Source organism: Pygocentrus nattereri, chromosome 5 (genome assembly GCF_015220715.1).
Source record: "Pygocentrus nattereri isolate fPygNat1 chromosome 5, fPygNat1.pri, whole genome shotgun sequence".
Lineage (NCBI taxonomy): Eukaryota > Metazoa > Chordata > Actinopteri > Characiformes > Serrasalmidae > Pygocentrus > Pygocentrus nattereri.
In genome coordinates, this window is record NC_051215.1 from 35,618,327 (window position 1) to 35,635,477 (window position 17,151).

Here is a 17,151-nt window from a genome sequence, read left to right on the forward strand (position 1 = left end):
AAAAATGTTTTTGTTTTTTTTTACATTTACATGCAAAAAAAGTTAAATGATTAGAATTGTCAATACATAAAGTTAACTACTAATTTCCACTGACATAAGTAACCAAAGCCAGCACATCTGAGTCAAGAAATGACATGCTCCAGGACTCCCTGTCGAATCAACTGCTCACATTTCCATCGGGGAAGAAAATGCTGTGAAGACAAGAGTTGGGTGTAAACACATTGGCTTACAAACAAGAGGCAGGAAAGCATGTTAATGATATAAAATGTACTAGTGTAAGTCCTTATACCTGACTATTCTTCTTCAAGAGTATAACTGTACCGTCATCTATTTCAAATTCCCCATGGTCTTTCAAACAGCGCACCTGAGGAGAGAAATGCAAGTGAGAGGAACAACACTTACTGTAGCGCGTGCAGTAATCCACTCAGACAGGAACTGCTATTGGAGCTTCATCTTCTATGACTAATGAAGCCATTTCTCTCACCTCAATATACAAGCTCTTAGGAGGCTTCATGTCTTGTGTTATGTCCAACCCTTCTTCCCCTCCGAGTGACCTCATATAGGTAGCCAAGGACTTCTTGTACTGATTGAACCACTCCAACTGCACAGTTTAAATAAACAGTTATTAAATTTCCAAGGAAACATTAAACAACTTGGTATTGGCAATAAAAATCAATCGCACCTCTTCTGCACACATGTGGAACCGAATTGTTGTGGGCAACACACTCCCATACTCCCATCGGAGAGCACGGATTCGAAGGAGGCGGTCATAGCTGTGAAAGCAGAACAGAGAGGTAGTAAAATCATACTCTGGCGACAGGACGGTCTGTTCTTGTGTGCAGGTAAACAAAGGATGCAGAATACTTACAGGTAGGCTGTAATACAGCGCTGGTTCCTCAGCAAACAGCAGTGACGAAACTTAATGGTTGGAATCAGTTCACTCTTGCCCTCAGTCTTTGCTTCACTCCTTATAAGGAGGTCAAAAGACATTCCATTTCATAGTCAATGCTGTGTTCAACTAAAGCAAGTGAACACTTTACCTACATGCTCACGACACAGTAGCACACCTGGAACTGCAGAATTATGGGATATGATAAAAGAATCAAAAATGTAAATAAAGCTGATGTCTTACACATCACTTTGGTTCTGCTCGTATAAAGCTTTCATTTCTTCAAGAACCTGTCGAATGCTGTCCTCCTGTTGAGACAAATGCCGTTTATTAGCCGTCTGCTGAAAATCCAAATCAATTTTAGACATGGGAGCTGATCTTCTACACCAAGTTAACATTTATGTGAGATTTAAGCACAATGACAATTACACTGCGCGTTTACTGTTCTGCGTAGCTACTGAAGCCAGAATGTACTTGTGAAATCACATAAAGAGCTAAAGTTCCTTCTTATTACAGACTACCTTAAACCAGAATTAGGGACAATATGACAGCGAGTCAATGTAATGCTAGCCAAGCTAACTCATGACAGTTAACACAATAGCATCGTCATAAGCTGAGTTTTAACCAACTCCTATCGGTTTCAACGCTTTATTAATACCTGCGGGTTAACTAAAGATAAGATAAACGCTGACGTTAGCTTCCTATTCGCCCCCTTGTTGTTTGGAGCGTAACTGCTGCACCATTTAAGGTGGAACGGGAAAATTCGAACAAGAAGCTGACTTCAGCTCGTAGCTAGCCGAGTTAGCACGAAGCTTCGAGTGAGCTGGACACAAAGATACACACATTAAAAGCAGGTAACTGGCCATCACTCATCCGGTGGAGTTCTCTAATAAGCTCGACGGCCTTTTCGCAGAACATTATTAGACTTCTATGTAGTGATTTTGTCCCGTTTTATTGTGCTGCGACGTTCCCTCGCTGTTCGTCACCACAACCGGCAAACACGATTTTCGCGGGAGAATGCCTTTGTTTTGATCACGTGATACCTTCGAAAAGTACGGAAAGTCAAGTGGGATTCCACAGATCAACCACTTACCGCGAAAGTAAAAATACTGCATGTGTAATAAATCGATACAGCAATGAATCCGTACAAATATGAACGCACCGACTGTTTATTAACGGTTCTTTCTCTTTACAGGATGCAGCATTTTAGTCTCACCGTTTTCGTCTTCTTTTTCTCTTCTTCTCCAAATGTAACTTGTCATATCAACGCCACCTAGCGGTGTGAGAGGAGAATTGCTACGATACTTCAGCAAGCTTTTAAAATCCCTTTAACTGGTTGTTTCAGTTACAGCATTTCTGTGGAGTTGAAACAGAATGATATTTCAAAGAACAGGAACATTTTTAAAATAAAATACGGGATCGGGTTAGGGTTTTTGCTAATGTCGACACATCTGCCACAAAAAGTCCACAGCCCAAGCAGAGCCTGGCAGAGAGAGTCGCGCTAACGGGAGTTCAAAATGCTCGATGGCCACGTGATTCGCGTGGACTTCAGATAGTCCCGGGAAGTTCTTCGCGGGCAGTTTAAACCCATAAACGCAGCGACAGAAGTGCGTCTTTTGGTACTTAGCAGTCAATAAATGCATTGATTTGCCATATTTGTATAGAAAACCAAAATGTTTGTGTGGTTACAACAATAGGATATATTTTAAAGTAAAAGTCGCTACTATCTGATGATTAAACAGATAGTTATCGTTACTTTACATGTTGGGTAAATGTAACATGGTTTCACAGAGTGTTGGTCGTTTGTTTATGGCTTTGAGTTTTGAATATTATAGATATCATGTTCTTAGACTTGGTAGTTAATACCAGTCATATCCTAACGTTTATTGATATCTTCTTCTTTCGGCTGCTCCCTTTAGGGGTCTCCACAGCGGATCATCTGCCTCCATCTTGCCCTATCCACTGCCTCCTCTACTTTTACACCAACCATCTCCATGTCCACCTTCACTACATCCATAAACCTTCTCTGAGGTCTACCTCTTCTCCTTCTACCCGGCAGCTCCATCTCAAACATTCTTTGACCAATATATCCACTATTCCTCCTCAACACATGTCCAAACCATCTCAACCTGGCCTCTCTGGCTTTATCGCCAAACTGCTCCTTCACTATCCCTCTGATTTGCTCATTTCTAATCTTGTCCATCCTTGTCACTCCCAACAAAAATCTCAGCAAAGTACACCCGTAACGGCTGGTTTATCCTAACGTTTATTGATATACTTAGAGGAAAAGAATGTTTCAAAATTGAGATCAGATTAATTTTCTAACATTAACACATCTTTAATTAATGATTGTTTCAGTAATCCCTGGTCATCCCAGTAATCCCTGGTTTACTGACTGTAATTGAGACTTGTACAGTCGATAGAAATTAGATGAAGCTGAAGTTAGCTTCATTTCCCATTCCACCTTAAATGTTGAAGCAGTTACGTTCAGGTGGCTGTATGGACATTATTTCAGTGCATCGAGTCATTACAGGTAAGACATACATAATCCATAAACATGTTTCATGCCTGCTGTGCCAATTTCCTTTTGTCTACAATGATTAGGCTGCTATGTTGTTTTTCCTCATCTTCACACAGAAGCTGCATCAGGTGTTTGATTTAACTTTCATGTCATTTTTATTTGGGTCTGCCCACTGTGTCAGTAACCTGTGTTTTTGGCTAACAATGATAAAGTTTTAAGTTTGTACTACTCTCTAAGTTTAACGTTGTACGTCTTATTTTAACCTAGGTTTGTCATCTTCTCTGGGTAGAAGTTGTCTGTGGTGAACATGCTTTAAAGTAAAGGTGGTTGGTTGAGTTTGTGTGTGTGTGTGTGTGTGTGTGTGTGTGTGTATATATATATATATATATATATATATATATATACACACTAGTAGTATATATATATAAAACATCAAACAAAATGTTACATTTTGTTCAGTATTGACTGCTGAAATAAAAATTTGAATAGTTAATTTTTTTTCTCATTAGAGATTCCAACAATATCCATCTCTAATTCTTGTACAGGAAATCAAATGTGAACATTTTTGGGTGCTCTAAATGTGTGGATTTTTGTGGATAATGCATACAGTTCTAGTATAAACTATTGTGTATGCTCAGTTTGATGGATGTGTACCTGTCTAACTCTCAGTAGAAAAATATCCTGTATAAAAATTGAATTAGAGATGAGTTTTAAAGAAGTACTTTTACTTTTTAACATTAAGTGCATTTATAAGCATGTTCTTTTATGCTTATTTTTTACAGAATTACTAGTACTTTTACTAAAGTAATGGACTTGTGTACTTCTGCCAAATCTTATGTATGTACTTAAGTGAGGTACATTAATTAGGGGACAGTCCACTGCAGGTGTAAAATTAGATCAAGTTCTTGAATAACACTGTTGTCGGAAGAAAACCTTGTATATCCAAAATGGTAACTTTACAGGAAAAGGAAAAACATCTTTTACTTTTAATGAAAGTCAATGGAACCAGACTTTTTTCCAAGTTATTTTGGGTCTGTTTCTATTAGTCCATTCATCATGAAATTTACATTCAAGGTAAAGGGCAACAGGCATTTTCAAATTATTGTCAAATACTGAAAAACAACAAAAATGGAGATACAAGATTTTCTTCCAACAAACAGTGATAAATAATGAGTAAATGAAACTAAATGTTCACATGATTATTTTTAAATAAACAAACTCAGTCTTGAGTTTGACCCTCTCCACAGAAAGTAAACCTGTGAGTGAGCGAGAGAGAGAGAAGGAGAGGGAAAAGGATTTTAGTTTGTTGCTTTGTTGTCTTTACTTCCGCTGAGTCCATTAATCAATTCTACAATTCCCATGCAAAGTCTGGTTTTACCATTACAGTGTCTGCAAAAACTTGCTGTTTAGTTTTGTGTGGACTTTTTAACTGTAAATCTTATCCATTAAATTAGTGTGCTTTCTATTGCTACAGTTCAAACCAGAGAAATGCCTGCCCCATTGTGGTGGCCCAGAGATGGACAGAGAAACTCACATTCTCCTGTCCCTTCCTCGCTGCACTGTAATTTGAGTAGGCACCGAAGGTTCTACCTCTCTGCCAAGAACTGTTCCATGTCATATTACTCAGATTACCCACATCCTCTTCCACATCGATCACGTGTTCATAGGTCTTTCCAGGAATAATTCTGCCGCTGAAACAAATCAGAAATGTCTTTAAACATCTGTCCTGTTTCAAAATGATCTCAAAGAAAGTGAATTACATAGAACTGGCTTTAGCATTGTAAACTGTACCTTAGAAATGTAGATGTTTTTCAACTAGCTAAAAAAGGGAAGAAAAACACTTAATAAAACCTGTCAATTATGGACTGTATAGTGCATACCTGTAAATCCGATACGGGCGAGTATTTTCACTGGAATCATACAGTTCCACATTGAAGTAGCCTTTAACACTTTCAGTGCTATTGATAGTGACTTTGTAGTGATAATCTAGAGAAAAAACATGGAGTTTTAAATTTTGCGTATCAAACAGGAGATTACAAATATTATTGACCAGGGTCTTTTTAGTCCAGCAGAACCAGTAAATGTTAGTATGTGTATGTCGGGTATTCAAGTGAAATCTAAAAATTTTAATCTTAATCTAGAAAATAGTATAGTTTAGTGTATGTAGCTATGTCTAGAACAGATTTCTAATGAATAGTTCTGCATACCCACAAGTACTTACATGCAAAGGGTTCATGAGCCTTTGCTCATGCTGGAGCCTATCCCAGCAGTCTATTATTATTATTATTATTATTATTAAATCTAAATACAGTCTTATGCAAGTGTTGGTCGATTTTCTAAACAAAGTAAGGTTTTAACATATTGGAAAAAATTAAGCCTAAAATGTGCAATAACATTTTCAGGCCATATTTTATGTTTTGTTTTTCCAATATATTAAATTCAGCATATACATAGTAATTGTACATTAAATTGTACAGAAGTGTGTTCTGTAGAGGATGTGTATTTTCACTTAGAATATCAACAGAACATAATTTGACTGGGGTGGCCAGTGATTACACGTATTGATTGCACAATAAAATTTTTCTCATTGCTGCTTTAGTCTACATGTGCCATCACCAATAGAATGTCAGTGCCCACTGGCAAAGACCACCATGGGTCATAGAGATACTAATTATTAGTAATCACGGACACCTATAACCGATATTTGGGACCGAAGTCCATTTACCATAAATTTTATGTTTTTCTGTAATGTAAAACATTTACAAAAATTCAAATCTTTCTCACAACTTACATTAAATCAATATTACAATATTATCATGAAAAATTTCTTTGAGCTTTACACAGTATAGGCAGTAAAAATAGTGCAATCCCATTTCCAAAAAAGTTGGGACACTGTACAAAATGTAAATAAAAAGACAATTCCATTATGTAATGCAAATCATTTAAATCTTATATTTAAATGAAAATGGTACAAAGACAACATATCAAATGTTGAAACATTTGGAGGGCAGCATATGTTGAATAAACCTATATAATATCATTCAGCATTAATGGTGCCTTCATAGATGTACCAGTCATCCATGCACCCCTGTACCACCATGAATATTAGCTTTTGAACTGTGCACTGATAACAAGCTGATTGGTCTTTAGCCTGGAGGACACAGTGTCCATGATTTCCAATAAGAATTTCAAATGTTGATTTGTTGGACCACAGGATACTTTTCCACTTCCCCTCAGTCCATTTTAAATGAGCTTGGGCCCAGAGAAGGTGGCAGCATTTCTGGATCCTGTTTATTTATGGTTTCTTATCATTTGGGAGTTTTAACTTGTATTTGTGGAACTGCCGATGGACTGTGTCCACAAATAATGTATTTCAGAAGTGATTCAGAAGCCCATGCAGTGATTTCCATTAAAGAATCACATCTGTTTTTAATGCAGTTCCACCTGAGGGCCCAAAGATCACGGCCAGTCAATACTGGTTTTTGGCCTTGTCCCTTGCAAAAATCTTTAAATGTTGTTATGTAATGTAGATGATGAATGTAGATGTTAATCTTGAACTGTTGCACTATTTGATCATGCAGTTTTTTATAGAGTGGTGAGCCCCTTCTCATCTTTACTTCTGAAAGACTCAGACTCCCTGGGATGCATTTTTATACCCAATCATGTTATTGACTTGGTGCCCATTAACCATGTTTTTTTTATTTATTTGGAATTACACAACTTTACCAGCCTTTTGTTGCCCTGTCCCAACTTTTTCTGGAATGTGTTGTTGGCATCAAATTCTAAATGGGCAAATATTAAAATAAAATAAAATAAATTTTCTGTTTCAACATTTGAAATGTCATCTTTGAAGCATTTTCAATTAAATATAGGGTTTAAATGATTTGCACATCATTGCATTTTGTTTTTATTTACATTTTACACAGCTTCCCAACTTTTTGGGAAATGGGTTTGTAAATTAAACATTTAACAATGTTAATGTAAATTAAACATTTAACAATAGCTGTCATTGATATTTATTAGTCAATAACTATAATTTGTATTTAAAATTAAAAATAATTTGTAACAAAAAATGGAGCTCAAAATGAAAATGAAAAAGTGTCTTTTGAGGTTTAAATATTAGCTTAAATGCTGTTTTAATGCAGATATTTTAAACGCCATAAATTACACTTTTGTGTAACTCTGACGCATGAAAAGCACTGTTTTAAATAAGGTAATGAGCTCCACCTGCTGGTTTTGACAGCCAGTTAATGTTAACTTTCTTTGCTCAATTACAGTTGAAAAAGATCAGACCAGACCAACTCACAACAGATCTCATTCTATATCCTGTCATGGAGAATGCCTCTTGTTGCTTATTACTTTAAAAAAATCAATCCTCATGAAACAGTCAAAACTTAATAAAACAAACATATTTTACATGAGCCTAATGGAAATTACTCTCCCTGTTTTCCAAAAAATCTCACAGCCTGTATTTTCCTCTCTACTCTAAAAACAAGGAGTTTTTATGCAAGTTAATAGCTGTCCACTAGATGTAGAAATAAAACACTGCAGGCGTTTACAAGAAAAGCAACCCAGCACCTCCAGATGCAGGAAAAGGGCTACCTGCATAGGGAAGGATCCCACCCACCCAGCACATGCACTTTTTGTCCCGCTCCCCTCAGGCAGGAGGCTGTGGAGCATCAAGTGCAAAACAACCAGACTCAGAAACAGCTTCATACCAGAAGCTGTAAGGCTCTTAAATTACAACTAAACACACTGCACTGACACTTACAAGAACAATTACTGTTACAAACACTGTCACTTTAAACCGCACTGAGACACTTTATCTAGACACTTTATCTACTGCTCAATTCAATATCATGCTGCTATAGCAAACTTGCACTCTGGACCTCATATTGCTGCTAACTGCCTACTCTCCTACTCTCCCTCTCTTGTGTTATTTACCTTATATTTATCTATTTTAATAACAGCTCTTGGGTGTAAACTGGACCATGAGATCTTAATTTCGTTCCACCTCATGTACCATGTGATGTGAATGACAATAAAATCTCCTTGAATCCTTGAAATATCAGAGTTTGAGGAGATCATAGGCACTTGAGGTCATGCCCTGTGTGTTTGCTGCACTGTTTAGCTGGGATGCATCCCAAACTGGGGATACAGTGTTTTTTGCAGGGGCAGCTGCAGAAGCAGGAGTTCTCCCCAAATCAATCTCAGCAAATCAATGTCATGTGCGATGACAGGAGGTCCCTCCTTTACATCACCCTTGTTCCCAGCCTACTCTAAAGCCTGTGATGTGCAGCCATAGATATAGCCTTCTTGGTTTTATTGATATAACCTGCTTGGTCTTACAGATATATCCTGTTTGGTTTTGCTGATATATCCTGCTTGGTTTGTGCTTTTCAATCTGAAGAGATCCTACTTACAGACTCAAACTCTGTGTGTTAGAGCAGAGGTATCCCAGAAATCCAGCAGGGGTTACTATGGTGTCACTGTAATACTTATAGGCTCTCAGATGGTTGCAGGGCACAATGTCATGGGTACTTAGGAAAATAACAAATAAGGAACAGAGATGGACAACATGAGAGGAAAGAACAGAAGTGCAGAGAGAGAGGAAAAATGATCACTGTGACCTCTTCACACTGTGGCTGAAGTATCAGCCACTCAAATATGAAGTTTTGGCTCTCTCACAGCCTCTAATCCACAATGGCATTGAATAAAATGGCACAAATGCCATCACTTGAGCCTCCACTTGATTCCCTAGCCATTGCTACAGATTTGAACCAGCCCCATGACTGCTTATGACCATGAAAGACCATGTTACTGCACTTACTGCCATTGCTACAGATTTCAACTGAGGCTGAAACAGCACCATACCTGCCTATGAACATGAATGTCCCTGTTACTGCAGTATGAAAATCCGACCTTGTTCGTGATTCTTGCAACGAGCAACATCATGTTACATAAAGTGACATGCTTAATATGACAAATTCTTCTATATCTATATCTTTGACTGAAAAAATAGATATAAGCTATTTAGCATATTTGCTTAGAATTCTATGGATTATAACATAAGTTAACATCAGCCACCTTCTTGGAAAACCTGACAACATTTACATGTGCATTTAGCAGATATAATCTTTTGTAAGACATCATTTGTATGAAATACAATAAAATGACCCACTGTCTTTATAACTATCATGCATTTTTCATGAGATCATATGGATCAAAACTGCATATAAGGAACATGTTATATCAGTGGTATAATGTCGCACCTTCCCAGAAGTCATCAGTGTCTGTATTTTGTGAGATTCAGCCAGGCATCTCCTCTCCTCCATTTGCATAAAAGGTGTCCAACAGCCTGAGGCATTACAAGGCCTGACGAAAAAAACAAATGTTTCGGATATTAGTGCAGGTCGCTATAATATATTAATATATGTGGCCTTTCTCACTTATGTACAGTAATGCAAAATATAACCCCATTTTCAAAAGACTGGCTGTGCAGTATGTAAATGAAAAAAAAGAATGCAATGATATGCAAATTATCTAAACCATATTCATAAAGGAAAATAGTAAAAGGCAACATATCAAATGTTGAAACTGAGAAATTTTATTGTTTCCTGAAAAGTATATACCCATTTTGAATTTGATGCCAACAACACATTCCAAAAAAGTTGGGACAGGAGTATGTTGACCACTGTATGTACCTTTTCTTCTTTTAACAACACTGTAAGCGTTTGGGAACTGAGAAGATCAATTGCTGTAGTTTTGAAAGTGAAATGTTTTCTTGAGCTTTGTTAATATAGAATTTCAGCTGCTCAACAGTTAAAGGTCTCTTTCGCGCCAAATGTTTTCAGTGGTGACAGGTCTGGACTGCAGGCAGGCCAGTTTAGTTTTAATACAGAGCAATTTTGCTGTAATACATGCAGAATGGGGTTTGGCATTGCCTTGCTGAAAAATGCCTTCCCTGAAAAAGACGTTGTCTTCATATTCAAATCATTTTCTCTTTCATATGAATCTTAGGCTTATGACAACAAAATGAACACATTTTAGTTTAGTACTTACCACATGCAGCCCCTAGAAGGCAACTTGCAAGTGCTACCACCCAAAACTGCCACATCTGAAAGCAGAACAACACAAACCACCTCACTGACAACAATCTAAAATGTTCTGCAGGTCCTTATATAAGTGGCCCTCAAACAAATAGACCAATGCAAATGTAAAAATTGTCTGGATGAGGAACTGGGAAAATGCAACATGCACCTCCCAGTGAGCAGATGCATACTGCATACTGTGGCACCAGTGCATCCTGCATACTGTGGCACCAGTACATATTGCATACTGCAGCACCAGTAGGCACTCAGGAGGACTGAAACTGTGCATGAGTGTGTGTAAGGAGTGCTAGTTGGTTTGAGTTTCAATTCATCATCTATCTGACTGGTTCTGGCAAAGCTGTAGATCAGCATATTTTGAGGGTTCTTCAGTAATTATTAATAATAGAACCGTGAACGCTCAATGTTCCAAAGGTTGTAGGATGTCCTATATATGTCCCCCATGTCATGCTATAGACATGATTTTGTGCCGACATTTTATGCTGCACCTTTGTATTTATTTTAGAAACTACACATTTTTGCTAATACTAAGTTAACTTCACTGAGATCCGGAGTGCATTATTTTACCCTTCAAGTAAGAAGACAACCTATCAGTCCTGACAGACTGCCTGCAACATTTCACACAGACCTGCAGATCTGAAATTCCCCACGTTCACTCAGCGAACCATATGCATAATTAAGGGCTCTTTGCATCCTGAAAAGGTTCTTCAGATTAATGGAGAATGTACTGTACATGATTGTACATAGGACCTTTTCGAGAAGGGTTCTAGATAGGACCAGAAGGACTCTGCTGTGGTTATAATGTCAAGCTTGTGACACTTTTTACTGATATAGAACCATTAAGCCTCATTCACCATATCTTATCATATCATATCTTCCTAAATTTTTTTCTTAAAGAAAAATGTTCTTAAGAAAGATCCCAAGAAAAATATCTACATCAGATTCATGGCGTGTTTTTAAACTGCAGAATAGTTCACACCTTTGTGGACTTGAGTGTGTAGATTCTGTTCTTACCTAAGAACAAAACCCAAATATGAAAACACTAATGAATGTCATGAACGAGTCTTTGTGAAAACTGTGAGAATGGGTTTTAGGAAAACTGTCATCCAAAGAAAGGTTGGTGAGCCTGTTTTCTTTACCAATGAACCCTGAAGAGCTTCCTTTTTGTATTATTTTAAGTGTATACCACAGAAGCATGAATGGGAGACCCCACATTAAACAAACAATACAGGGTGAGTCAAAAGTCACAGGACACTGTTCTGTTTGATTTTATCATCGACTTTTATCTCTGGGGTCATCTCACATAAATTGTGTATGCTGAGAAAATCCGCAACAAACATTGCCTTCAGCGCTGCATCACGGAGGCTTGTGACAGCATCCATCCATCCATCCATTTTCTAAGCCGCTTCTCCGTCAGGGTCGCGGGGGGTGCTGGAGCCTATCCCAGCAGTCATCGGGTGGAAGGCAGGATACACCCTGGACAGGTCGCCAGTCCGTCGCAGGGCAGACAGACAGACATAGACAGGATACACCCTGGACAGGTCGCCAGTCCGTCGCAGGGCAGACAGACAGACATAGACAGTCACTCACACCCAGGGGCAATTTGGCATGTCCAATGAACCTGACTGCATGTCTTTGGACTGTGGGAGGAAACCGGAGAACCCAGAGGAAACCCACGCAGACACGGGGAGAACATTCAAACTCCACACAGAGAGGACCCCGGTCACCCGGCCAGGGAATCGAATCCAGGCCCTTCTCGCTGTGAGGCGACAGCGCTACCCACCGCGCCACTGTGCCACCCCGCCTGACAGCATAAAAAATAAAATAAAACAGTATCCTGTGACTTTTGACTCACCCTGTATATTAGGATAATATTAATATATCATTGCTTTCTTTGTTTTTCCTATTGGAAAGAGTTAGCTCTTTCTGTAGTGTAAAACAGTATATTCAGTTTATTCTTATTCTTGCCGTTGTATTCACAAGCAGTAGTTATTTACAAGTGAACCTTTTACTGAATTATAACTACAGTTTTAAATGGTTTCAGTACACGTTTCATGTGGAATTCCATACAGCAATTTCAGTACAACAGTTTTGATTTAAAGTGCACTGTATCGCCTTTCAATCCTTTTATAATTTTAAAAACAATGGAAGAAGAGCTACTTTGAGTAAAAACATGTTTTTTTAACAATATATCATATATGTAGTATTATTGAGTATAATATTATATTCAAAATAAAGATATGTTACTTTGAGCCAATACATACAAATAAAACATACTTTAACTATTTTAAAACATACTAATTTCAACACCTCAACGCATTTGGTTTCCGCATAGTAGCGGCTCTCTAGACAGTGCATGCGTAGTTTCAGTACTACTGAAAGCAAAAGCCTGGAGTCTCAATGTGCGTTACAATCGCCCTCATATAGTTCCCTGCAAAGTGAACCGCACAGACATTTATAGGGAGATTTCAAACCATAGAGTGAAAACGTTCAGTTTGAAGGGAACTTAAACTGCACACACACATTTGTCTACTTTCTGAACAAAGTTGTCACAACCTCTTAATGAAGTGATGTTATCATTACTACATGTAAGCAAATTAGAACTCCATGGAGTTCCCTTCACAACATAGTGGAACTTAAAGGATTCCTGGAGATTGTGACAACATACTGACGATGTTGCCACTATGTTGACACAATGTTGTCAGATAACACTGTCACTATACTGAGGAATTACATTTGAGCATTATAACCAGGGTTGGGATAGCTACTGAAAAATGAGTAGTTAGCTACTTTGTAGCTACTTTCCCATCATTTGCAGCTAGCCACAATTTAGCTACTTTTCCAGAAAAGGTAGTGGCTAATTTTAGGCACTTTCTGAAAAGTAGTGCACTATGTTTTAGCTACTTTAAGGGCGTGATTGTCAGAATGTTTGTGATTCTCCACCTGACACACCAAACTAGCAAATTAGCTAAGTTTCTAAAGGTTTTTGGATTTGGCTTCTTGCTGGAAGGTCATTCTGGTAACTTTACATTGGTAAGGTGATACAAACATAAATGTTAATAAAGTTATAGATTACTCAACCACGAGGTGGGGAGTGTAAATCCATAGCTTATCTAGGCCTGCAGACACGTAAAGGAGAGTCAGATTCTACCAGGGAGTCGGAATTCGGCACAAATCCTGCAAACATCAGAAAAGAAAGGACCATAATGTCTTACAAAGAACAATAACATTACAGGATTTTATAAGGAGGTTTCAACTTTAAAGTCTTATTTGGTGAGAGACAGACAAAGACAGACCAAATGTTTAGGCGTGAGATGAATGTATTTCTTTGCATGCTGGTGAGTGACTTTTGGCAGGTGAGGTGAAAGACAGGGATATGGTTACAGCCTATATTGCGATCTTAACAGGGATGTAATTTATACTCTGCTGTTGGATTTTTGCTTTCTTGTTAGCCATGAGACTGTCCTGCATCCTTATGTCCCTTTTAGCTCTCTCCAGTAAGTAAAAGCCAGTCTGAGCTTTACTCTTGCTCGGTTCCAACGTCTTCTTCGGTCTCTTCGTGACCTCTGCTATGATGTCCATGCTGGGAAAACCGAACTTGCTTATACTTAGAAAAAACTGAAATGAGGGCATTGTTTAACAAACATCCATCCATCCATCCATTTTCTAAGCCGCTTCTCCGTCAGGGTTGCGGGGGGTGCTGGAGCCTATCCCAGCGGTCTTCGGGCGGAAGGCAGGATACACCCTGGACAGGTCACCAGTCCATCGCAGGGCAGACAGACAGACACAGACAGTCACTCACACACTCACACCTAGGGGCAACTTTTAGCATGTCCAATTAGCCTGACTGCATGTCTTTGGACTGTGGGAGGAAACCGGATAACCCGGAGGAAACCCACGCAGAGACGGGGAAAACATGCAAACTCCACACAGAGAGGACCCTGATCACCCGGCCAGGGAATCGAACCCAGGCCCTCCTCGCTGTGAGGCAACAGCGCTACCCACCACACCACCGTGCCGCCCTGTTTAACAAACACAGATATTATAATGTTTTTTACAGCTCAGAAAACGAACTGACAAGCCAGATGAACTTGAGTGAACCGGAGAGAACATTTTATACATTTTCTTAACCAACACCTCACTAGGCCTGAACCAATAATCACATTTAGCTAACCATGAATTGCCATATAAATAATTTGCAATTAGCAATTTTCTTTTATAAACTGTGTGCAGATAATACAGAACAAGGCTGTGGTTTATTATTCTTAGTGGCTTCCAGCTGAAGACAAACACAGCTCAAGCTCAAATAAATGCATAAACTGACTGTTGCCATATTACTGCTCTGGATGAACATGCAGCTATGATAATAAAAGCTAATGATTGTATTAAACAACTGTAGTCAAATAAAATCTTTAAAAGAGTGCAGTCAGCCTAAATAATAATTGTAATCAGGCAATGATATAACATTTTAATCTGGACCCATATTCATTAATCAAGGATCAAAGTTCCCTCTTTTTTACGATAACCTCACTCTTAGAGATATATTTTAGGCCAGCATTCCTACTCCAAGAAGCTTCATAAGTGCAAAAACTGTCATAAAACATAAAAAAAATCTTGGTCACTTCTGAGCAAGTTTTTTAGGCTCTATATAGATTTTTAGCCTGTCTTACAGCCCAGTGTAGTTTTTGTAAGTTTATTTTGTTGCCACCAAGTTCTTTATGAGTTTTTTTCAGGAAATGGTGAAATGTCTCACTTTCAACATCTGATATGTGCTATTGTAAATAAAATATGGGTCTATGAGATTTGCAAATCATTGCATTCTGTCTTTATTTACATTTAATTACATTTTACACAGCACTCCAATTTTTTTGGGTATGTACTAGGGAAAGGCAGTTTCTATTTATTATTATTTTTTTTTTACTTTGGTTAACTTCTATAGTACCCCTAGATTTTTTTTTTGCATGTAGTGATTTCTACAACTTAGCATAAAATAAAATAGGATTTTTTTTTTGGGCATATGTTCATGAATGTATGCAAGTCATGCCTAGTCCGGGACTACACTGCATTTTGCTGCTAATCTCCCTCGATCAGGGGCTCCACGCAAGATCTCAGCCCGTGGGGTCAAAATGATCACAAGAACGGTGAGCAGAAATCCCAGAACCACACAGGGGGACCTAGTGAATGACCTGCAGAAAGCTGGGACCAACGTTACAAAGGCTACTGTCAGTAACACACTACGCCACCAGGGACTCAGATCTTGCAGTGCCAGACGCAGTGGCGCAAAAAGGGGGTATGCAGCGTATGCGGCGCATATGGGCGCTGCACTAGAGGGGCGCCAAAACGATGCCGGAAAATTATTTCTAGTCTGCATTTTCTGTAAGAGCTGTTTGTTCAAGTATGATAATACACATCAAAAAACAGCACAGCACTAATCAGGCGCCCATCCACTCCGTCCCCTACCCTCCTGTCATTTGCTCCCAAACACAGGCGCTTGAGAACGCGCCCCATAGGGAACGCGTCAAGGCGTGTGTTGTTTTTTTTTTCAAAACAGAAAACAAAACAGAAAATAGAAGAGGGAGAGAGAAAAAGATGTTGTAGGGATGAAGAAAAGCTTCTCAAAGTGAAAGACAGCAGGTTGGTCAGTTTATACGCTTTATTCACCTACGTCACCTTTGTCTACCAAAACGAGACTGTAGGGTACGAAAGTAGCGTTGGACCACTGGGTTCTAGCAAAGCTGCCTCACTGCTGCGTTCCCAAATGCACTTATTCAAAAATAAAGGAATCTAATAGACGTCAAACCTTCCATAGTTTCCCCAAAGATCCCGCACTTCACCGTGAATAGATTCACACAATCAGAAGAGATCGCCTTTTCAGTTTAAGATGTATGTTACTGTGCTAGCTAAGGCTAGCCATATTAATATTACCCAGCCAGCCAGATGAATGATAGCAGTGAGGCAGCAAGCTAACGTTAAAGCTAAACTTGGTTCTCCAGCTACGACCTGATTAACCCTGAACTGGTTATTTTCTCGGTTTAACTTCAAAACGAGTGACATTAGTCAGGCCATAGCTCTTTATAGTAGCCTGTTTAGCTAGCTAACCTAGCTAGTCAACATTCTAGTTAAAATCCTAACCGTGGTAGCCTGGTCTAAAGCTCAGCTCGCTGGTGTCACTAAATCATCTTAAACTCTTAGTTTCTAGCCACATTCAGACACATTCAGCCTGTAACTGTTTTAGTTGAGTTTTCCTTTACATTTTTATTTATTTTGTCCTTTTATTTATTTAATTTTCTGTTTTACCTTTTTATTTATTTTATTCCATACTTTTCGCCTTTTCCCTTTTTATTTCATTTATTTCTTCTTTTTATTTATTCTATCTTCTGTTTTACTGTTTATTTTATTTCCATAATTTACTTTTTTATATAAACTTTTATTATTCTAATTATTAATCTCTATTTTATTGCGTTACATTTTAGCCTGTCCACTTATCAGTTTATTCTGAATTATTTTATTTCTTCTTAATTAAATCCTCATTGCTTGTTTTTTGCTCTTACAGTTTAATTTGTATTCTGTTTATAAAGTTCCTTATTTTAGCTTGCCTGCTTAAATATTTGATTTTAATTTTAATTTTTTTC

The 17,151-nt window shown here is 38.2% G+C and overlaps 1 protein-coding gene across 5 annotated transcripts; it reads right to left on the minus strand.

Moving 5' to 3' along the window:
- Positions 1-3: 3 nt before the first annotated feature.
- On the minus strand, positions 4-2,133 carry gins1 (GINS complex subunit 1 (Psf1 homolog)). 5 transcript variants are annotated; one of them, XM_017724808.2, is made up of 7 exons: positions 2,106-2,133; positions 1,133-1,197; positions 869-967; positions 683-773; positions 485-601; positions 290-364; positions 4-191 (listed from the first exon to the last, which is right to left on the minus strand). In XM_017724808.2, the coding sequence occupies exons 2-7, from the start codon at positions 1,165-1,167 to the stop codon at positions 123-125; spliced, it is 486 nt and encodes a 161-aa protein (XP_017580297.1). In that variant the 5' UTR covers positions 1,168-1,197; positions 2,106-2,133; the 3' UTR covers positions 4-122. The 5 variants fall into 5 exon arrangements, with proteins under 5 accessions (XP_017580297.1, XP_017580303.1, XP_017580285.1 ...); XM_017724814.2 differs by lacking the exon at positions 2,106-2,133 and adding an exon at positions 1,983-2,060; XM_017724796.2 differs by lacking the exon at positions 2,106-2,133 and adding an exon at positions 1,733-1,915.
- Positions 2,134-17,151: the final 15,018 nt, after the last annotated feature.